We start from the raw sequence: 23149 nt of genomic DNA, 5'->3' as shown, positions 1-23149 counted from the left end.
TCATGATACATGAGGCCGAGGCTCACCAGAGGGAGTGGAGTGTACTGAACTCCTGCTGACTTAAGTGCTGATTGAGAGCTTTTAGTACACAAAGATGTAGATTGTCACTGTCTGCAATTTGTATGCCTTTCTGTAATTATAGTGGAAGTCCATGCACTCTTTTGTTTATAGAGGAATGTTATCTCAGTGACATAGCCATGTGCATTACTATAATAAAAATCAGGAGCAAGACTAGAAGTAATTAAACAAAATGCCAGCTAGGTTAATTATTAATTTCTTAAAATTTTCATAACTCTATTCATATTTTGCAACATTGAAACACAGCTAGTATTTCTTTTTGTTTTACAATGGGTGCAAGTAATTTAGCAATTTTTGTTAATAACTTTTGAAAGTCCGTGCGGACCATAAAGGCTGCATGAGTGTGCTCAAAAGCCTTCCTTATGGTTCTTACTTATGTAAGAAATGTAGATTCAGTGATGAGAATTTCAAAATTATTTTCGTTACGAATAAGTGGGGTCTTACTTTCAGATGTATGTTTTATGAAATCAGCTGTTTAATTACAAGTTATCTATGAACTTGGTAAAATTCTTCCAATGTGTGATTATCATCTTTGTTCTGGTGATCTTCTGGTGGCATGAAGGTATTAAACCAGCAGTTCTACGAGTATTTTCATACCTCAGTTGTGCTGCCTGTGCTAGAAAAAAATCTACCTTTTCTCAGTATCAGAAACGTGCTTGAGATGTATTATTAATCTCGAGGTCTTCATCTCATGAAGCAGTGGAAATTTTTCCTTGCTTTTTTGCTTGTATTCGTCTGGCATTTTAAAAGAACGAATCCATGTTACCAAAACATGGTGAGGGATTTACATCCCACAAACACTGATTTTTATTTTTTTTTACCTGAGATTTTTTTTTTTGCCTCTTTTCTGAAACAGAAGATTCAGAAAGGCCTTATTCTCCCCACGAACCAGAAGAGGAAACCAATGAGATTGAACGACAGAGATCCAAAGCCCAGGATGCAGCGACACAAAGCTGGCCCAGAGCTCATTCACCTTCAGGCTCCACAGGCACTGATGACAGTGAGAAAAATGAAGTAATAAGCACACAACAAATGTGTAAGCAATTTACCTGATTTGCAAGTGGTCAACAAATTTGATTTCTGTAGCATCAAATTCATTGCAGTGAAATTACTTTTTGCTTGTTTTAGCTCAGATTGTTTCATGTGAAGTAAGACTAAGAGATCAGTGCAAAGGAACAACTTGCAATAGGTATGGTAAATTTTACAGTTGTCCTTTTGAGATTATTCTATAAGGCTATATTTGTATGTGAGCTGAAATAGTTTTCCTTTTTGTAATCCCAGGTTTTAAGATCAAGTTGTGCTTTATTTTCTTAGGTATGAATGTCCTGCTGGCTGTTTGGATAGCAAAGCCAAAGTTATTGGAAGTGTACATTATGAAATGGTAAATATTTTTAAAGTAGATTTTGTACCAGTAGAATGTTAATGAAATTACTTTTCTTCTGGAATACTAGTTAAAATCATATTAAGAATGTATTTTGAAGAAACCAATATTCACCAAAACCAAAAGTCTACAGCAAATGTTTAAGATAACATCAAGTGATCTTAAGGTTGTATCTGCTATTCTGCATGTCCTGCCTGAATGTACTTCATACTTCTTATACATGCACACTAGTACATTTTTTTGTGTCCACATATTTGTGTGTAAATATGTGAAGGTGCAACTTAAGGAGAAATACAGCAGTTTGTGGATACACTTATAAAATGCTTCAGCAAGATAGACCTACTTCTGTAAGATTAAAGTTAGCTGAAAATATATAATTTACTCTGTAGAACTAGAAAAACAGCTACTGTGAACAACTGTACCATAAATGAAGTTTATCTCTGGGTAAAGCAGAGTGTTGTTTTATTTGTTTGCAATAATACCTACATAGGCCAATCAAGCTCAATAAACTATATACCAAGTTTTTAATGACACAGTGTAATTAAAATCCGTATTTTTCACAAATAAATTAGAATGTAACCAGTGATTTTGTCTGACATGAAACTGCTTTTTCTGCTCTGTTTTTCAGCAATCTAGTATTTGTAAAGCTGCCATACATTATGGCATCCTGGATAATGAAGGTGGTTGGGTTGATGTCACTAGGCAAGGAAGGAAAAATTATTTTATCAAGTCTTACAGAAATGGCATTCAGTCTATTGGGTAAGTTTTCTTAAAATATATGGAAAGTTTTTCATCTGTTTCTTTTCATTTCGTACCAAGTACATCACGGTAATAACATTTTGTTTGTATTTTTTTCATAAAGAGTATGAAAATACTAAAAAAGATCTGGGGATATACAGGTATTGTATCTATTCTGAAACTTTAGCTAATGTTTAAAGGTGGACAGAAAAGTGATGCAATGATGCAAAAGAACTTGAAAATTGCTTAGGCAGTAAGTTAGTATTTGTAGTTAAATAATCTCAATATTTGAAGTATTTATTCATTCGTGAGAGCATATATAGTTATAGAACACTAGTACTGGCACTGAAGTAAGTTGTTTTACGTGTTTTGGACAAAGCTGGCAATATTTACAGAGCTGGAAAATGTACACAGAAGTACCTGACAGCTAGCAAGGCAATAATCTTACAAGTCTGTGTTTGGAAGTGACTGTCTTGTACTGTGCCTATATGTTTGATGGTTTCATCACAATTCCAAAATTTACATATGTTTTTTTGTGCCAATATTTTGCACAATTTCTTCATTGGCCAATAATGAAATAATATTGCATACTGTGGGAGCCTCTTTTGGAAGTGTCCTGTACTGTTCAGGTCCTTGCTCTAAGACGGGTGTGTGAAAACAGATTGAAATACTTGCTGACGTGCTAAAAGAAAAATGAGAAAAACAGTGCATAAAAATGGAGAATACTTGGCGGTTTTCACATGGAATTATCTAATAAGAAAAGGTCAATATTAGTTTTTTTGAATCTAAGATACAAGCACTTGCAAATTACAGTTGAATACCTTAATGTATTCTGCAGAGCTGCACGTTGCTGTCCCTGTTTCTGTCTGTAATTGTTGTGTGTGTAATAGTAGTATGTGTGTAACAGGTAGTATAGGAGTAATAGCGAACTGAGAGAAAACAGGATTTTGCTGAGTGGTACATTTGGCTCAGGTGGCAATCCAAGGGTGAGGAGATAGGTAATCACTAGAGACTGCTCTCACTCTGTGCTGTGCAAACAAATCCCACATGCTGTGACACTTGTCATAAATTCTGTTTTCAACAAATTTACCTAATCCAGGAGAGAGAGAAACACTGACCAGGTAGGCTAAATTCAGTGGCCTCTAATTTGGACTACATGGGTAGCACTTAAGGTATTGATATCAATCCAATCCAATGATCTGACTATGGTTTAAGTTACGTCCACTAAAAAAGAAGTTCAGACAAATACGTCTCTTTTAAGTTCTTTGAGACAAAGAGAGAAGCAAATCTTGATTATATCAATAGTTACATATTAGGAGCCAGCTTACAAACGTAGAATTAGTTAAACTGTAGAAAAATCTTCAGACTAGAAGGAATTGATTTGTTGTCACTTAAAAACTCCATGTTTCTGTGCCATATGAGACAAAACTGTATGAGTGTGCAGTCTACAGAGAGTGTTCAGCACCTATCCTTGGATAATCAGAACTTGGAACAAGGTATTAATGCTAGATTTGGGTTACTCTGGGCATGGATAATTGTATCATTGCTGAACAGTAATGACCACTTTGGTTTTAGTTTTGTGATTCAGATATTGTAAAAAAAGTTTAAGTACCTTATAGTTAGAAGACTCTTAAAGGACCAGATCTATACCTTCCTATTCACAAGTGTATTTCAGACAACTTCTGCTGCTATGTGTGCACACAGATGACATAATTCTTCATTAATGTCCTATAATATTTAGGATGTCACCTTTTAGAGTGAATTTACAACATATTGTGATCAGGCACTAGCTTCATAAGTCAGTTTATAAATCATCATCTTTAGAGTACATAAAGATTATTTACCTAAAGTTTCAACCTTCAAAAGACTCATCAATAATGGTGGGGATACCTTGCAGCTACCTGACTCTCACCAGTGTCACTAGGTGGAACCTTGAGTAAACTACATAACTCTCCAATGAATAGTGGATCTCACCTGTAGTGCATGTTTACAGAATCACAGAATGTTAGGAATTGGAAGGGTCCTCAAAAGATCACCTAGTCCAACCCCACTGCAAAGCAGGATCATACAAAACAGAAAGACAGAAAAGGGAATGTCAGTGCAACATAGAGCAAACTTCCTAATCTTCAGCTTCTTTGATTTCTACTGAGGACTGCTAATACGGATGTTTTCTCCATTGTTAAATTTTCATAGTATAGGATACCATTTTTAACAATATCTGTTCCCACATCAGTGTTTGACAATGCTAGGGCAACAAAAGTAGGAGCTAACCTCGTGAAAGCAAACTGGAATCCATTAAATGAGCAAATGTGAAATTGGTGGCCCATACAACTAGGTAAACCAATGCAAGCAAACTGTCTCTGAATATAAATTGCAGTACTGTGGAGCACACAGGAGTAATTTGCACCAAAGGTGAACAGGGAATAATTTCCTTGGTTTTTTAAATAATAAATAACTTTATGGGTGCCAAAAGCATTGTCAGTTTCTTTGCTACCAATGAAAAATACCTGAATCAGAGGCATATCCAATGAGTTAAAAGAGGAGGAAAATAGGAGATAAGGAAGAGTAAAATAGAAATGTTCATCAATTGTAAAGTAACAACAGAATGTATGTACATTATTGTGGCTGCTACATTTTGAGGGACAAATAAATTGCCTAATTTGTTCCCAGCACACTTTTTCTCTTAGCAAATTAGTTTACTGAAAGAGCTTAACATGCATTCCTGATTTTTAAACAGATTCATTGGGAGCACGAGATAAGTGTGTCATTGCATTAAATAGATTTGTAATTGGGTAGAAGAGGTGCAGTGAGTAAAAATTGACTTAGGACAATGTCTTGAGTTTATTTCTACATTCTCTCATAAAAATTCTTCCAGCTAAAGAAATCACTGAGATGTGCTATTTACTGACTATTTATATCATTTCTTCTTCAGAAAATACCAGTCTGCTAACTCCTTCACTGTCTCTAAGGTAACAGGTTAGTATTTATTTCTTATAAATTCAGTACTACTTCTATGTTCTGTTTTTTCTAGACAGCACGCATTTATTTATATGTGTCTTATTTTCTTCAGTTCAAGCTATCACCTGTGAAACAACAGTGGAACAGCTGTGCCCATTTCAAAAACCAGCCTCACACTGTCCAAGGTAAAATACTTTAAATTTGATTACTTTAAAATTCTCCCACATTTTCTGTCAGTTATTAATTATCTGTAGTTGTCGTTGATAAAAGTGAAAACACTACCTGTAAAAGTTAAACCAAAAGTGTTTTACTGGTGTTTCAGTCTTTGGTTTAAGTAGAAGGCCAGGTAGGTAAAGATGACCTACAGGCTTTTTCATTACCAGAATCTCACTTTTTTTTTTTTTCCCCATAAAGATCTTCCTTTGATTCCTTAGCAAATCTTAGTGAAATTATTGTTGGTTAGACTAAAGACTGTGAATTAAAATTTTTCTTTATTGTCCAGTATTATCTCCATGCACCTTGGGGAAAATACAGTTAATTTCATTTTATTTGGCTGTAAGCCATATACAATAAAATGATATGATGCAGATATTTACCGTAGAAGTTATCAGCTTATTTGGGAGTTTTGGAGGACAGTGAACAAACATATTTGCAAAAAAATCTAAACATATAGGCTTAAGGTAAGGTGTGATCTGCAGGTCAGTTAACAGCTTTAAATATATGTGCCGTTTCTTTGAAGCCTACATTTTAACTCTTCGAAAGCAGCCTGTGCCACAATGTTTTGAGGAAGGAAATGAGTAGCAGTTCTCAAAACCATAGATGAGTCAAAGGTAAATACACTGTAGCATGATTTACCACAAGCTAAGCTGGAGGTATCCACAGAATTACTTTCACAGCAATCCTACAGCCAGTACAGGAAGCAAGTACAAAGTCAAAACTGCTAGGAAAACATCCCTTCATGTAGCACTTGGGTCTGTGGACTTGTTTCGTGTTTGGCTATGACTCCTGGCTTTCTAGCTGAAAGATGTGGAGAAGTAAGCGAAGGGGTGGAGTGCAGGAATGGATGGGTACAATCTCATACTTATGTCTTTTTCTTTTTTTCCTTCATTATTAAAAATAAAACTAGCTTCATTCAGGGAAAAGTAGTGTCTGTCTTTGAGAAAATTTAAAAACGACCAATTAATTCTGATGCATCAACTTAAGGAACTTCACAAAGGAAGTGATTCATTCAAGATTCTGTGCATGCTCTTAATTCTGAAAATTCTGAAATTCTTAATTCTGAAAAGGTAGTTTCAGGTGGTACAAGCAGAAATCAGCTATGATGATGATTGTACTACTTCATTTTCCCCTCTCATGCACCAATCATAAACCAGCAGGTCTTCAAAAGACCTCTTTGACATCTTGCTTCCGTCAGACAAAAATCTCTTTCCTACCTACATCAGCCTGTTTGAGTTACCCATCTGGGAAGACTGTAGCATGCCCAAGTGGTGTGACATGCCAAATATCCATTGGAGCGTGGAGAGCATCCCAGAGAAGAATGCTTTCTGAGGGCTGCCCTGTGTAGGGTGACTTCAAAGTCATAGGGGCATGACCCATTTTTCAAATGAAACAAGTCAGAATAGACCTAAAACTGACACTTCCTGCTTGTAACATATAGCAGTTACCAAATAAGATGCTTGACACTTTCTATAGCTTCCCATGTGGTTTTCATGTGCTTTTTGGAGCTATAGTAGGCATGAATCACAGGGAGAATTTTTCTCAAAGGTTAACAAAATGCAGTTGAATAAAACAGTCTTTGTTTCAGTAGCTTTCTGATCTCCTAGAATGAGCTAGGAATCTCATTACTTGCCAGATTTTTTCATTTTAGCTCCAGATGCCAAATGCTTGCCCTCATTAAAAGTTGCTAAATTGACAGCTCCTCATGGCAGCTCCTCATTCAGATCTGCCTCTCCTGAGAAGGTTTTGAGCTGTACAGCTTGTATAGGGTGATGTAGGAACGGATAATAAAGAGTGAGCAGTGTTTTGTCTCACTGGCTTTCTACTGGCCTCACATATACTGAACAAGAACACTGTCACCTTATACAAAGGGAAGAATACCAGACCTGCTGATGTATGTTTTCAAGCACTTTATTATGAACCAGAACTTACATCAGCAATGCTTTCACTCATTTTGTCAAAGCCTCAGAAACTGACAGCCTTTTAGTATCGCTATGGCCCCATACATATGCATCCTCATTCATTTCTGCTCGGTAATGCTGATGTTGAATGTGGTATAGTAATACTCTGATATCATTCTTCCCAACTGTGTGTGTGGTTTATTTTTGATATTTCAGGGTGTATTGTCCTCGCAACTGTATGCAGGCAAATCCACACTACGCTCGTGTAATTGGAACACGAATTTATTCTGATGTAAGTATAGTGATTTGCATTGCATTATATAATGGAATATAAAATCTCATGAAAAACTGTAATGTAAAGATTTCAAGGTATAATATAGATACCCAGTTTTCCTCCATATGCTGATATTTTACACAGTCGTTTCAAAAGTTCTTTTTCAGATGCTTCCATTTAAGTTAATAGTACTCAACCAAAAACTAAGTGTAGACTTCCGTAGTCTCTGAACCCAGATTTTCAATTTTTTTTCAGAATTCCCACTGATTTGTTTAGTGCTGGCACTGTATGCTCATTTAAACCCTTGTTCTTTAGAACGTGATGCAACCATAACATCTGCCAGCAGAAAGAAACAAAGAAACAAAAAACCCTGTTCTGAAAATAAATGTCCACAGTCTCATTATTTTGGATATTTCTTATTTGTGTAGATAGCTAAATATTTGTAGCAGGATTTTGATGTATTAGTGTAGATTAATCATTGTTATATATTTTAACCGACTAATATTGTAGGAGGTTTTTTTGGTGGTTCTGTTTCCCAGTCAGTTTTGTTTCCTGTCATGTTTGGTTCTGAAATAGGCTGAAAGAAGGAAAAGACAGTTCTTTATTATGCCCTTCCTTCATCCCTCTATGGAGAAGCCAGCATGTAGTTACAGAGAGAACAGTTCATGTTTTTGCCAGGAAACTGTTGTAACTGTTTTAGCTGTCATAAAGAATAGTATGGCAACCAACTGGGTCAGATTATTATTTTCACTACTTTCCCGCACTTTGAAATGTGTGAAAACAATATGCAAGTATTTATTCATTATTGTTTTGAAACTAACTAATTGTCCAATAGATTACCTGATTATCCTGAAAACACTCTTGTCCGTAAGCAGTGTTATATGTGCGAGAAGTACTTCCAGTTCAGAAAGAAAATTGATTTGTCCATGTGGAACTGTGTCCTTAATGTGTGTAAGAGGGGCAGTGCAAATAGATATCAATGGAAGTCCCTTGTGTGGCAGACAGCTTTCTCTCAGCTCTGCGGTTGTAATCACAGGTCGCAGCCACGGTTTCCCATTGAGTTAGAAAAGACTTTGTTGTAGGAGAAAGAAGACCCGTTTCTCTTAAACTTACCTGGGTGAACATCTTAGAATATGTGTTTGCTTTGGCTCGAGAAATCCCTGGTGACTTTAATCAGTTTTATAGAATTATGCTTTAAAATTATTTTAGATATCCTATCTCATTATTCATCTCCGTTGTATAGAAATGTGTGCAGCCATACTGCTTTTAGGAAAAAAAGGACGTAAATACAGGTAAGAAACCAGAGATGCGAGCCTTGTTAGCAGCTTCAGATGCTGTCAGGGTACATCTCTACACTGGAGGTGGTATTCTAGGTTATGTTTGTAGTAGTTTGTTGTACATACAGCATAGTGGTAAAGGAGATAAACAGGCATCTGTAGAGCAGAATTCCTTTGACCTTTTCAGAGGGTCTACCTCAGTATAAGATTAATTGCCTGATAGAGATGTCTGTTCCTCTCCATTTCATGCAGAAGGGTCCATGGGCATCTGGCTCAGATATAGACAGATGTGTCCTACCTCTATTTGTACAAATGTTCCCATTGATGATATCAGCATTATGTGATATATTACAATGTTCCTTTTTGTTAACATTTAAATTAAAACTAAGATGCTTTCAACTGAAAATTTCACTTATTTTCACTTATTGAGATTTCTATGCATTATCATATACTACTGAACTAGTTTCAGGTCAAGTATTTATAGAGAATATTCAATATATGTGTCTTCTTTTGCAGTTTTTCATGTATTTACAAACATGTTTGTTCATAGATACAGATAATTCATTTCCCACTTGTCATAGCAAATGTATTTGAAATTTCAGTCTATGATCTACTTGGTTGATTGCGCAAAACAGATGGCTTTTTTCCTGGAAGTTCTTTAGTTTCAGAAATGCATATATATGTAGGTATGTGGATGTATGCATATATGTACATGACTATTTATTTACACTACTGCTCAGGCCATTTGCATTCAGTAAATGAAGATTTTGAAGAGATATTAAGAAAAAAAAAGCAAGTAACATAAATAGATGTCACTAATTAAAAAATGTTGACAAAACCATTTTTTGTAATATTCATGAGAATCTAATTAAACTTTTTTTTCTGGCTTTGGTCTGATCAGACGTTCATTCTTAAATCTTCATATTTTATCGTGGCTTCTTTTATTCCCTGTTCATAAAAAGGTCTGTCCTCTGCTTTATCAGTAATGCCCTTGTCCTCGTTTGAGCTGAACAGAGCCAATTCTATTCAGTAATTTTACCTTTCGTCTCAATCTCTTCCAGACTCTTCCAGAGTCTTACTTCTTGAATCTCAGAATCATGCCGTGTTGGCATGCATTTTAACAATATCTGTATTTTTAAAGCACTTTTCAATATGACCTCATTTGTAAAATAAAATAAAACCTTTCCAAAAGCTTAATCATGTCAGGGCCAATATGATTGTCTGAACTCTGCTGGAGATGATCTTGCAGCATCTACCTGTGCAGGGATTGTCCTGTGTTGTGGCTGTTAGTCCTTGTATTATCAAGATATCAAAATAAGAAACCTTTTCTTAGAGAGGAGAGGTTACAATAGTTCAGCTGAAAGTTCTTTCACTTGCAGATTTTTTTGTAAAATTTTACTTTAATGGACACAGATTTGTATATGGTAGAAGTTCTTAACCACATTCCAGTTGCCTTATAAGAATTTCTAAAGGTTTATATTTATGCTGTTATTTTCACAGTAGGCAACATTTTCCCCAAACCAATATCTTACTAGTAGTGACTCTACGTTATGGATGCTGACTGAGCAATTCTGTAAAAAAATGAACCTCTATTTGGGAGCTAGAGATCAACAAAGATCTTTTATGTAAAGAATTACATGGAGTTGTATTATTTCATATTATCTGAGGACTTCGACTGTATTAATTTTTGTTTCAGTAACCATATATGGAAATGTTTCTCTAATACTTGTCCAAAAGCTGCTGTGGTAAAATATGAACAATATGATGTAAGAAAGCTATTAAATAGTTCTATAGTCTTGTGATGGTGAGGGAGAGATGCTTGTGATTAAAAAGCCTTGCAGAGTACTGCTATGCTGTGATAGATGTTTGGTATTTTGCTGAGTGGTGGAAGAAGGAAAATAATTAAGTAGGTTGGTATTCAGATTCTGTGACCTGTTAAATGCTAATGAATTTCAGAGGGTTCACAGCACAGGAATAAAGCAGGATCACATAATGCTGAATGAAATATTTATGTTTACTTAAAAAGGTTGCCTTATATGTCTTTTGCAGGGAGTTCATCAAAATTAAAGAAACACAACCAAATCTCTGATGTAGACTTCCAGAAAGTGGCATGTCTACTAATGTACAATACCAGTAATATGCTGAAATTTGTGATAGACCTATGTGTGAAATCCTCTTCTGGTTAAACTAACAAGAGGTTCACCTTAAGGTTCAAGGAAGTGGCTTGAGGACAACATAATGTTTTTAAGTGTAGCAAATATTATGGCATTAGTAATAGAATTTGATTCTATTTAGATGACAATTACCAAGCCAATGCGAAGTTCTTGAAAACTGAAAGTAGATAATACTTTCTCAAAAAAATATTTCTGTGTATATTGATAAAACTATATGCATTTATTCATCTCTGTTCTTTCAAGCTAGTTCCTAATTATGAATTTATATGCATTTAACCGTTCCTGTAGTCAAAAGTATGCACATTTGTTCTCCAGTCTCATCTGAAAAGCAGCATTAGAATATCAGCTTATTATTCATCTGACAATAGCCTCTTAGTTGGCCTCATCAACCCCATTCTTCTGACCTCTCCTTTTTCAAATATCTGGTGTAAGGATCTTGCCTTTGGCTTTAGAATGCTGTGCATTAACATAGCCATATTTCATTGATCCAGTAATGGATTGTGGTACCAACCCTAACAATGACTCCATCCTTTACTGGAAATAGCTTCCAACAAGTAGTCAGCATCTTCTGTCAAAGTCTCCATCCCTTGATTTTTGCTTTCTTTTTTACTTCACTAGAAATTTCCAAATAACGTTGGAACAGCCAGTATCTTAGCTACCCTCAAATGCAATTATGCTGTTATCTACCTATCTAATGACATCCACAAATTGTAGCCTTTCGGTTATTATTACAGAGGTGATAAACTTTGATCTTTCTTTTCTCCAGTTGTACTTCTAGCTTTTTTTATATCTCCAATGTGAATGGAAAATAAAGTTGCTACTGTTTTATAGTACTAGTAATTAATAATGTTCTTCTAGTTCTTCTCTGTAGTTAATTGCTCATAAACCTCATCTTTTGTTTCTTTATACTGTAATCCTGTATTGCAGAGGCCATTTTTCCCCCTGTATATTTGAAATTACACATGATTAGTCTGATCTTTAGTTACTCCCATAGTATGAATACATAAATGATGCTATAATCCTCAAAATAATGCGGTGTTCAGGATAAAATGAAAGTCTTACAGCCTTGGGAGTATGAGAAAAAGTGCAGAGGAGCATCCTGGGCATCCGTTCTGTCATGTTTAAAAACTGCAGCCAGCGATGTAAAGAGAAAAACTCTAAAGTGTCTTTGCAAAAGATTCTTTGCATAGACAATTTCAAATATTCATTCCTAGAAATATTGTAATATTAAAAGACAAACCATATAACAGTTAAACTGGCAAGTTCTGTGCTTGGAATAAGAGTAGGAATATTGCTATTCCTAATTTTATATAGCATTGAGATTACAAAATAGCTATGGTAACAGATATAAAATATTCCAATTATAACTGAAAGAAATGGAGTTCTTGTTCAAGTAGTGGTCTCTATGACCAGATATTCATATTTATATTGACTAAGATTTTAAGGCTAGTTGGGAAGAGACCTATTGCAGTGAAGACTTTTTCCACAGAATAACTTGGCTTTAACTGGAGATACTCTGTAACTGGAACTGTGCTTTGAAGATTGGGACCTACATTCTAGAGTTTCTAAGAAGTTTCCTTCTTCTTGCGATTAATTTTTAAAATCCCAAAAGAGTATTGGAGGACTGCAAGATAACATTATCTGAGTTGTCATTGAGCAATACTTCCATGGATGTTATTTATTCTACATAGGTTTGTGAGAGGAATTAGTGGCCAAAAAATGAAGTTTCACTCAGGTGAAAGTGCTGTTAACGTCACTGAGAATTTTCACGGTGTCATAGAATGCCAGGTTGGAAAGAACCTCAAGGATCATCTGATCCAACCTTTCTTGACAAAAGCACGGTCTAGACAAGGTGGCCCAGCCCCCAGTCCAGCTGAATATTAGAAGTGTTCAATGTTGAGGAATCTACTGCTTACCTGGGGAGATTATGCCAGTAGTTGATCTCATTGTGTAAAATTTGTGTCCAATTATAATCTCCTCAGGAGTAACTTGTACCCATTACCCCTTGTCTTCTCTGTGTGACTCCTTGAAAAAGGGACCCTCCATCTTCTTTGTAGAGACAGTTTAAACACTGGAATGTGATGATAAGGTCTCACCTAAGCCTTTTTTCTCTCAGCCTTTTCTCATGTGGCAGACTTTGCAGTCCTTTGATTGGCTTTGTGGCCCTTCGCTAGATGCTCTTCAGCCTGTCCAGATCTTTTTTGTATGGCTGGAACTGAACACACTATTCCACGTGTGGCCTCACAAGTGCTGAATAGAGTGGGATAATGACTTCTTTATCTCTGCTGGTGATGCCCTTGTTGAAGCAATTTAGCAGCATGTTGTCTTTCTTTGCTGCAGCAGCACAATGTTTGTTCAGTATCATGCTTGTTCACTAGGACACCCAGGTCCCTTGCCACAGAACTGCTCGCCAGCTCGCTAGATCCCAGTTTGTGCTGCCCTCTTGGATTATGTTTTCCCAGGTGCAAGATCTTATGCTTTTTGAACTTCATCCAATTCTTGTTAGCCCACTCATGCAGCTTCCTGGTCTTCCTGCAAAGTGGCTCTCCCTTCTGAAGTGTCAACTTCCCTGTTAGTTTGTTATCATTGGCAAACTTTATCAGGGTATACTTGATTCCATCATCTAAATCACTCATGAAGATGTTAAACAGCATTGTTGGCCCAATATCCGTTCCTGACGAACCCTACGTGTGGCAGGTTGCTGCTCTAAAAAAGGAGCTCTTTGCCACCACCCTCCTGGTATGACCTGTCAGCCCATTCTCCACCCACATCACATGCTTCCTTTGACTTGTGACAGCCCCCTGGAGAGTTTGTTCAATAATTTTCCCAGGGGCTCAAGTAAGACTGATGGGCCTGTAATTTCCTGATCCTTTAAGCCCATCTTGTATATGGAGGTGGCATTAGCCTTCTTCCAGGCTTCCGGGATATCCCTCGATCTCCACGACTTCTCAAAGATGATGGAGAGCAGGTGTCAGCCAGATCTCTTAACACCTTCAGGCATATATTATCAGGTCCCATCGATTTGTAGGGATCAATCTTCTGCAGTAGTTCACATACTAGGTCTTCCTTAACCAACGGTGGGTCTGTGTTTTCATCAGTCTGGATTTTTCATCAGGCCTGGGGCCCAACAATGCTACATAATTTTGCTTGCATAAAGTTTATGGAAGTAGAAACTGATATAAAAATTCTTCTTTTGAAGCAGTTGGAGAGTCTTCACCTCCTGACTCTTATTTCCTTACTCAGAATTAAGGAGGTAAAGCCATTAGTCTGTCATTAATCAACTCTCATAGCTAAGGAATTATTTTAGACCTCTATCTTCTGTCTGATGCTCACATTATACCTTTATTTTTATTAGCTTTTAGTATTTGTCCATGTCCGGATTGGAAATTGTGATATTCCCTTTGGATATGGATCACTTTGCTGTTGTTTGAAGTTTTGGACCTAGAGATGGAATCATTGCACTCTGTCCCTTACCATTGGGGTAGGACATTGTCCTTGAAACATATGACTGCAATCAGCCTTTGCTGTTCTACAGTCACAGAATCACAGAATTGTTGAGGCTGGAAAAGACCTCTGGGATCATCAAATCCAGTCTGTGACTCAACACCTTTCACACTGGCTAGACCACGGCACTAAGTGCCAAATCTAGCCTTTCCTTAAAGACCTCAGAATTGTTGAGGTCATGTTTGACTGTAGATGGAGATTAAACTGAATCTCCTGGTCTATAATAGTTGAATAAAGTTCAAGCTGTACTTTTTCTCTGCTGTTGAAGTGAAGGCTGATTGAACCTTTCATTTTGAAAGACTCAAAACTTCAAACATATTAGTGATCTTTGAACGGAAATAGCCCAAAATAAATTATTTTGGTGTCATGCTGCAGGAGATCTTTGAAGAGGTAACGTCTGTATTCCTATAAACTGGCCTAATTCCTATGAAAAATATTTAAATATTGTAAGATTAATAAAATCAGTCATGCAATAAATATATTTATTTTATGTTTCCTAGAACTTGGTTTAAATGTTTTTATTAGTTTTTTTTCTAAACAATTTTGAAATAAAAAGATGAATGAACACTAATCTTCTCCTCGTTCTTTCTTAGATATCCAGTATCTGCCGGGCAGCAGTACATGCTGGTGTAGTCCGCAACCAGGGTGGTTATGTTGATGTTATGCCGGTTGACAAAAGAAAGGTGTACATTGCTTCCTTTCAAAATGGGATATATTCAGAAAGGTACAGAGCCTAGTTTCAAAGATTTTACTTTACCCTTCACCTCGATAAGATTTACAAAGTCTTGCATTATGTCTGTTTGTACCTGGGGCAATGCTAGAAACCAACAACTAGGCCAACTTGGGTGATTTACAGAGCTTGTGTAACAGCTGTGGTGACTTGGGTGAAGCTGTGGTACCAGAGCTGCCTGCCTCCTCTAAGCTCATAAATCATTACTTTAAAAAGCTGCTTATGAAATAAAATAACCCTCTTGTTTACTTTGCTGATTCTATTGCATCTAGCACAATATTTGATAAGAAAATTACCTTTACTTTCTTTGGGATTTTTTAAAATTAACATTAATGATTTATACTGTCCAAGTTAGAGGATATACAGTAGGGTACTACTAGCTGATGCAAGTTCATTGGTTCATGATGAAATGTTCTTTACTGATTTACTTGGCATTGAACCAAGAAGCCTAGATAATAAATAATACTCACAAACATTAATAATCACAATCATTAAAACGTTATTTTAATAGTTTGACTTTTTTTAATAGCGTTTTTCTGAAAGATGTGGAGATGCTGTGAATTCTGTAATTCAGAGTATTCATGCATTCTGTGATGATAACACATGGCTGCATGTTGCAGATTAAATTTAATCCCTGAAAAAGTTCTTCGAGTTCCAAGGAAGACAGAGAATTTGTCTTAAAAAAACCCTAAAGCTAAGAATGATGGCTACCTCTAAAACTATAGGTTTTCCAAGAAATTTGTGGGAGAAAATACCTCCAGAAGTTTCTGTAGAGAACTTGGAAGTAAGAAAAGAGTATTTTATTTAATTGTAGGTGGGAGAATGTCTTGACTTTTCCCCTCAAACCTTTCAACAACTCTGGAAACTTGTAAAATACAGATTTCCTTTGCTTGGTGGATGACTTCATGACATATTCTTTAGCCTTTTCCCATGACCATCCAATTGCCTCGAAAAGAGCGCTATCTTACTGACACTTTTGTTCTCCATGCAAATCTCCTCACTGAGTAGAGATGTAGCCAAGAAAAATGTTGCAAATTTAATCATTATTTGTGCTTTGCTGTCTTGGTAAAGTTTGGAGGGTTAGCAGTTTGGAAAAAAGTACCATACAAGTTTTATGTGAAGCAGAATATGATGGATTGTAATGCCATTTCAGGCAACCTGTTTCATTGTGCCCTTCCTTACTTTCAACCCTGCTTCCCTTTCCTTCCCAGATATGCCTCAGACAAGATTTGCAAAAGGGAAAACAATGGGACCATTAAATATGACATGATAGTTCAGTTTATAAGGCAAAAATATTTATCCTAACAAAATTTCATTGCAGTTGGGTGCTTTTTTTTCATTTCTTTTGAAAACAGATATTTATCCATTCAGAAGGCATTTCCTTTGTTTTTGTAAAATATTCTGTTTAGAAATCTATTCTTCAGCGTATAAGCAACTAACAAACGAGTGATCTCTTAGATCTGCAAGTTCTCTCTGACTATAGTTATTAGAATACAGAGCAAAGATGCATGCTTTCTCTTTTTCCTATAAACTTATGTTAGTATTTTGCTTCAACAGAGCTTTATTCTTTAAACCAGAATCCCTCATCACAAAGAGTTACTTGAAATTTTTTGTGTTATGATTTTTACCTAGTAAGCTCTTGGAAGAAAAATTAATCTGAAATTTATGTAATTTTTATTCGTAACAGTTTAAAAAGAAAATCTTAGGTAGCTGAAGTTATGAGTAGTCACAGGAAGAGTCGTAGGATCCTAGAACTGTATTTAACAATTCAAGAAAGTTGTCACTGGAGTGTTGCAGTCTTAAAAATAACGTCAGGAATATTTTTATGTTTCAGTTTACAGAATCCTCCAGGAAGCAAGGCATTCAGAGTATTTGCTGTGGTTTGAATCTAGCAAGTAAAGTGTAAAACAGGCGAATGAAACCAGAGCGCTTGGAAGAGAATAATGAAGGTCATTTCTTTTAATTCCTAAAATTTGTATAAAGCTGTAACATTATTGTACAGAAGATGTATACTGCTTTCCACCAAAAAGTTGAAATTACATATATATCTTAATGAAAAAAATCTTTAAAAGTAAACATGGGAGAAAAATTCATGTGAAAATCTATGATGATATATGACAATATTTTGATTCCTGTGTTAAATATTGCTATATTTTCTTAGCAGTTACTCCTAATACAGTTGATTCAAAGCTCATTGTTCTTTGTTTTCTTCATCTGAATATATTATTGTATGGTGCTTTATATATGCCACTAACAGTAACCTTAAAACTATACCATAGAGAGGCCTGAGTTTTTATTTCCAATATACATGAAAGAAGCCATCCCAATGAGTCGATATAATAAATCATGCCATAAAATAAAATATATATATAACTTTTTGTTGATTTACAGTAACATTAGCCATGCAAGCATAAATGAAGATCTAGACTGTTTTCAATTTCACACTAATAGCAAGTACAAATACCTATTTTAAAATAAAATGGAAAATATAAAATACAGGGAAGTCCTGGGTTATATTAGCATGTTTTCCTCTAACGAAATGCTTCTAAGAAACTGGGCCATTCATGTTTAGTATTTCTTAAAAGTCTTAATAAAATGTTTATTGGATGCTGCTAAGCTCTTTAGTTTGAATAACCGATTCATTATGGTGCGGTCCTTCACAGATATTCAGCTATCTTGGGATGGGTGAGTGAGAGATAGACATGTATAACCTTGAAGGATCTGTGAAAATTTTCATATTGAGGAGTAAGCTGAAATCAAGGAATAAGCCATCATTTCTTCAAAGCAGTTCTGCACATACACATGCTATATTTTTGCTATGTGACTCCTTCAATTTACCTAAATTAGGTCTCAGCAAAAACATAGAATTGTACACATACATAAAAATTTCCAAACTTGAGGCCTTAAGCTGTACATGGTATCCGTATGCTATACATTAATATGAGGGTAAATGTTCAAAAAACGCTTAAAGAAAATGGTCACAAAGGCTAGCCTTGCTCCTCATGACCTGGCAAATACTCCTGCAGGCCAGGAAGTATAGTGGTACGGAGCCCAGTGACAATATGTCATTTGTTCCTTCACCATTTTCAGAAACTCCTTTGCGGTGAACAGCCTTGTGCATTAATTTTACCATATTATGGTATATGAAGAACGTGTAGTGGTGATACTATGTTTCTTTCTATGAAAAGTGTATTGGTGCTTTAAGACTGAAAAGCTGTTAAACTTTATTTTTGGTTTATTTTGTTTCTGTTGTTGCATTTATTTCCTTTCGACTTGTAAACTTATTTGTATTCTTCATATTTCGGAATACTATGTTCTGCCTTCTGTTTTGCTACATGTACTACCTCATGTAGTTAGGCAAGCTTTGTTAGGTTTTTTAATCTGTTCTGAATAAAATTAATTTACATAGTAAGAGTACCTTTGGCGGCCTTTATTTTTTAATTATTTGTCCTCCCTCAAGAAGAAAAAAGTAACAGCAGTCCAAATTTTTTTTTCCTGACCTAAACATTGCAGCTGTAGGACCAAGCAGTAAATGTAGTCTGAGGTTCTAAAAGCTGTAAAGGCAATTTAGGCACACAACTTGCATTAATTTTGCATTGTGAGTTCTATGTATAAATCTTCTGGTCATTTATTCAAGTTCTGACCAGTGTTTTCAGGAACAGATTACTACCTCATTTTAATGGGGAACTCTGTGTCAGGAAGTGATTATAAAAAAATGCTATCACCTTTTATACAGTCTGACACTTTGCTGTTGTGGTAAATGCTTTCTAGTGAGAATGTTTCTGGCTCCATGTGTTGGGAACAAGCAGGTTTTCATATTACACATTCTTTTTTTGCCTCGTAAGACTAATGGCCAGCTTGGGAGTTCCATTTGGTAAACCTATTTAATTGACAAGGAACACAAAGAGTCTTTGATGTGTAACTCCTCTTTTTGCAGGTGATGGCAGGAGGCCATTGAAAGAAGCTCTATATAGATTTTGCACTACTGGCATTAACCATTTTTCAGAACTGAAACCAAAGTGCAAGTAGACTTTGTGATGGGACACCCAAGTCACTCAAAGGCTTGAGATAGACATACACCTTTCCTTAAAAGCACCAGCTGCGGTTATCAGAACATAAGAGCAAGGCCACTTGTGAAGTTCAGGATGTGCAGTGTTGCTGCGGGAGACATCTGAAACAAAGCAGTGTGAATGCAACCGTAGCGGCCCTTTCCACACAGCTGGGATGATTTCCTGCAGCCTGGCCCTGCCTTGTAGCAGCTCTCCATGTCCCCTGCCTTGCCCCTGGTCCCCAGCAGTTGCCTCAGGAACCCATGGGAAAGAAGACTGTGGGGTGCTGAGGCAGTTGGGCAGTGAGCTGCCTCCCTGCTCTGCTGACCCAGGAGAATCATAGAATCATAGAATGGCATAGGCTGGAAGGGACCTTAGATATCGTCTAGTCCAAACTCCCTGTCATGGGCAGGGATGCCACCTCTCGACTAGACCAGGCAACATATGGGGACCGAGCAGGAAGGGTGCACCCTTTCTTTTTGGCAATGCAGAGCCTGAGGTGAAGGAAGGAACAAGACAGTCGCACTTTCGGTCATACCCACAGCTTCCTCACTTGGAGTAGATGGGTGACTGGAGTCCCATGTGGAAACACAGTTGCTACACCAAATTTCTGCCTTCTTCCTCCATTTGTTTCTGACGTCTTTTTGTTCTTTTGCATATCTTTGCTTCCTCTCTACTCTCATCTGTAAAGTCCAACCTACACTTACTGGGTGGACCTCTGATGCCACAATGACAAAGTTAGTTCTTGGTGGGAGGAGTCGGGGCTACCTTCAACGTCCATGGATGATTGCTGAGAGCAGCTCCACTGACCAACACAGTGACATGGAGAAAGAGAGGTGAGTAACTTTTTTCCTCACATCTGCAGTTGCACAAATTTTGGAGTCCTTTTGCTTTTCCACATGCAATGATTCTATCCTGTTATAAATATTCCAATGAACATCAGCTTTCTGAGAAATTCTCTTCTGTATTTACTGTAAGCAATGAGTCAATGAGTAGACATTTCCAAGCAGTTGTAGAAATTTCCAAGCAGTTGTAGACTGGGAACTGCACATTGGTATTTCTGTCTGCACCAGAAACAACTGTATGCCAGGTGGTCACAACTAATTCACAGAAAGGCCAAATGAGTAACTAGCAGTATCAGAAAACTTGTAGCCTAATGAAAAAAATGTCAAAGAAAGTCAACTTTTAAATGTTGAAGAATTATTTGGTTAACAGAGCAGTTACAAAATTATTTTCTCAACTTGAAATAACAAAAAGGGATAAAAAATAACAAAGTAAAGCTTAATTTGTGCTTGCATCCAAGGAAGGACTTATAAGTAGCCCACAAGAATTATTAAAACCGTTAGATAACAATCTCTTAAAAAATGGAAGCTATTTTAGTATGTTAATGTCTGCCATTTATAATTATAATTATATGGTAGCTATATGAGGATACTTTACTTTTAGGGAACTTGGGGCCCATACTTATATCAGCAGACAGTTCATAGTACTAGCTGGACATAAACTAAGGAAACTAAGAATCATTTCCTAAACTTCATGGATACTGAGGAATTTTAGAGATTTGACAGACTTCCTCGTGTCCAGTTTCTGCATAGGGGACAGTCTGATCTTGAAATTATACATGAAGTATTTTTTGGAACCAAGCCTGAAACACAGGTTGGTAATAACATCTGTAAGTTTACAGGGTTTCAGCTGATGAAGTACTCAGTTTCAAGTTTTATGTAAATGTCAGACTGTCAGCCATCTGTGGATTCTCAGTGGATTTAAAAGAAGAAAAGTAGCATCAGCTTTTTTGTGTGCATTGATACACACACTCAGAAAAATGCACAGCACTTCATATGGCAGAGATGTAACCGAGTTACTCACATAAACAGTGTCTTCTAAGTGGCATTTGCTTTTGAAGTATATTTTGAATTTGGCTTAAAACTCAGATAACTCAGCTTCCTGTGAATACACAAGAGAAGGTTTATTTCCTGCATAAGTAGTCTTACAAAGAGTCGGGTTTAGAAATGTAAATATTTGGAAATTACAAAAATTATTCATACAGTGCAATATTCAGTTCAGAAATTTATAAAAATACTATATGAAGTGCTGTACTGTCACACTTCTATGTCTTACACTTTTTATAGCATCTGTGGAACTCTAGGGAATTATACAAGGAACAAAAAGCCTGAAGAGTTTTGTTTCATTCAGTGTATAATATGCATCTTACTGAGCTTTAGATATACAAATGATAGCATACTTTAGTATTCAGAAAATTGCATATAATTTTATAAAAACATACATTGTGCATATGGAAAAAGAAGCCATGCTGTCAGTCTTAGCTTTATCCTGTGTTTGCTGTCTGATATAAATGATGGAAGTAGTATTTTTATGGTATTAATACTGCTATTAAATAAGTCCTTGTCTTGTACTAGAGGGCTGTGGAAATACAATAAAATCTGATTCCTGCTTCATGGTAACGTGGGATGATAATGTGACACCTGAAATTTACCATCAGCTGCTCTGTGTTAAATGCCGTGTTCATCTTAGCCTGTTTGCCAGACAAGAGATGCCTACATCATTAAACCGTCAGTACTTTGCAAAAAGTACTAATAATTATCTTTAAATTTTCAGAAACTAAAAAAGCTCCCTAGTCAGACCACCTCAATATAATATGGCTCAGGAAAATACGAGAGATGAAGAGTGGAAAGTAAAGAACATGCAACCGAAACAGCAAGTCATGATGCTCCATGTCTTACTGTCCACATTGGCTTCTGTGATAGTTATCCTAGTTATTCAATTCTGTATATGCCCCCAGTGCTGAATCCAATATTGGGTTTGTCTTTACTAACAAAGGGGTGAGGTCTGAAGCTAGCAGCAAAGTTGTTGGTTAAGAGCTGAGATACACTCACCAAACAGCATGAATAACTGCAATACTATATCTTTCAATAGGCACACAAAAGACTTAAGTTGCCAAAGGCAATAACTTTTGGGCTTTTAAATTCACTAATTTCATTTAAAGCATAAGCATCATAACAAAATAAACATGTCAGCACATAGTGTTTAGTAAGAAATTCCGTTGTTCAAAGAGTTCCCATTTATTTCAGCTGAACAGAAATTGCTGTAGCCAACATCAGCAGTATTAGCAATAATCTCCTTGAAATTTTATTTAATATAAAGACTGCTTATGCAGTTAAATAAACCTGATTTGGTGTGTTTACAGTTATTTCTATATGAATGTTGTTTATGAAGACAACATCCTGATTAGGCGTATCATCACAGACAAAATACAAGAACTTGCATTAGATTTGCTTGCACGTCTTTTTGAAATACCTGCCAAAGGCTGAGAGACTCCTAAAAATTTGTAGTAATACTAATTATTTTTAGGATGCTCAAGAAACAAAAAGAGCTAAGAGACAGTAAGGCTTCCAAACTTAACCTACAGTTTGAAAAACAAGAACTTCAGTTGCTTAATTATTCACTTAGACTTGTTTATATGCAATGTAAATAGCAAGCTGGCTTTGACTTCTCATAAATTACTGCTACTGTACATCCCAAAGATAAATTGGAAACAGTTGCTAAATAAATCTCCCTGTAGCCAGTTCAATCTTCATTCCTTATTTATCTGCTGAAATCCATCTGTTTCTTGTTGGTGATGGGCACTTTTTTTCTTTCTGAAAGATTGTGTCTTCTGAATAAGCATTTCTTTTATTGTGTCAGAACGACTCCAAGACCTTCGGGGCTGCAGGCTGCACTAAGCACAGAAACAGAGCAATCGTTTTATGCAAAAGGACTTAGCCTCAGATTTTGGACTTAGCCCAGTTCAGTAGACAAAGAAGTACATTTTATGAACTGATTTAGTGCTTGCTGTACTGGAGGTGATAGTC

General features: G+C 36.2%; 1 protein-coding gene across 1 annotated transcript in view; it reads left to right on the top strand.

Moving 5' to 3' along the window:
* The window catches only part of CRISPLD1 (cysteine-rich secretory protein LCCL domain containing 1), a 43151-nt gene extending 25441 nt beyond the window's left edge, over positions 1–17710 (top strand). Inside the window, exons 6-14 of the mRNA XM_009878003.1 lie at positions 935–1114; positions 1207–1267; positions 1393–1459; positions 2088–2218; positions 5130–5173; positions 5268–5340; positions 7489–7564; positions 15095–15225; positions 17066–17710. Of these exons, the coding sequence (XP_009876305.1) occupies positions 935–1114; positions 1207–1267; positions 1393–1459; positions 2088–2218; positions 5130–5173; positions 5268–5340; positions 7489–7564; positions 15095–15225; positions 17066–17117 (815 nt within the window). The 3' untranslated portion in view covers positions 17118–17710. The remainder of the gene's footprint in view (positions 1–934; positions 1115–1206; positions 1268–1392; positions 1460–2087; positions 2219–5129; positions 5174–5267; positions 5341–7488; positions 7565–15094; positions 15226–17065) is intronic.
* The last annotated feature ends 5439 nt before the right edge of the window (positions 17711–23149 follow it).

Source organism: Apaloderma vittatum, unplaced genomic scaffold (genome assembly GCF_000703405.1).
Source record: "Apaloderma vittatum isolate BGI_N311 unplaced genomic scaffold, ASM70340v1 scaffold7831, whole genome shotgun sequence".
Lineage (NCBI taxonomy): Eukaryota > Metazoa > Chordata > Aves > Trogoniformes > Trogonidae > Apaloderma > Apaloderma vittatum.
Note: the sequence above shows the minus strand (reverse complement) of the source record. Positions and strands in the feature narration are given on the sequence as shown.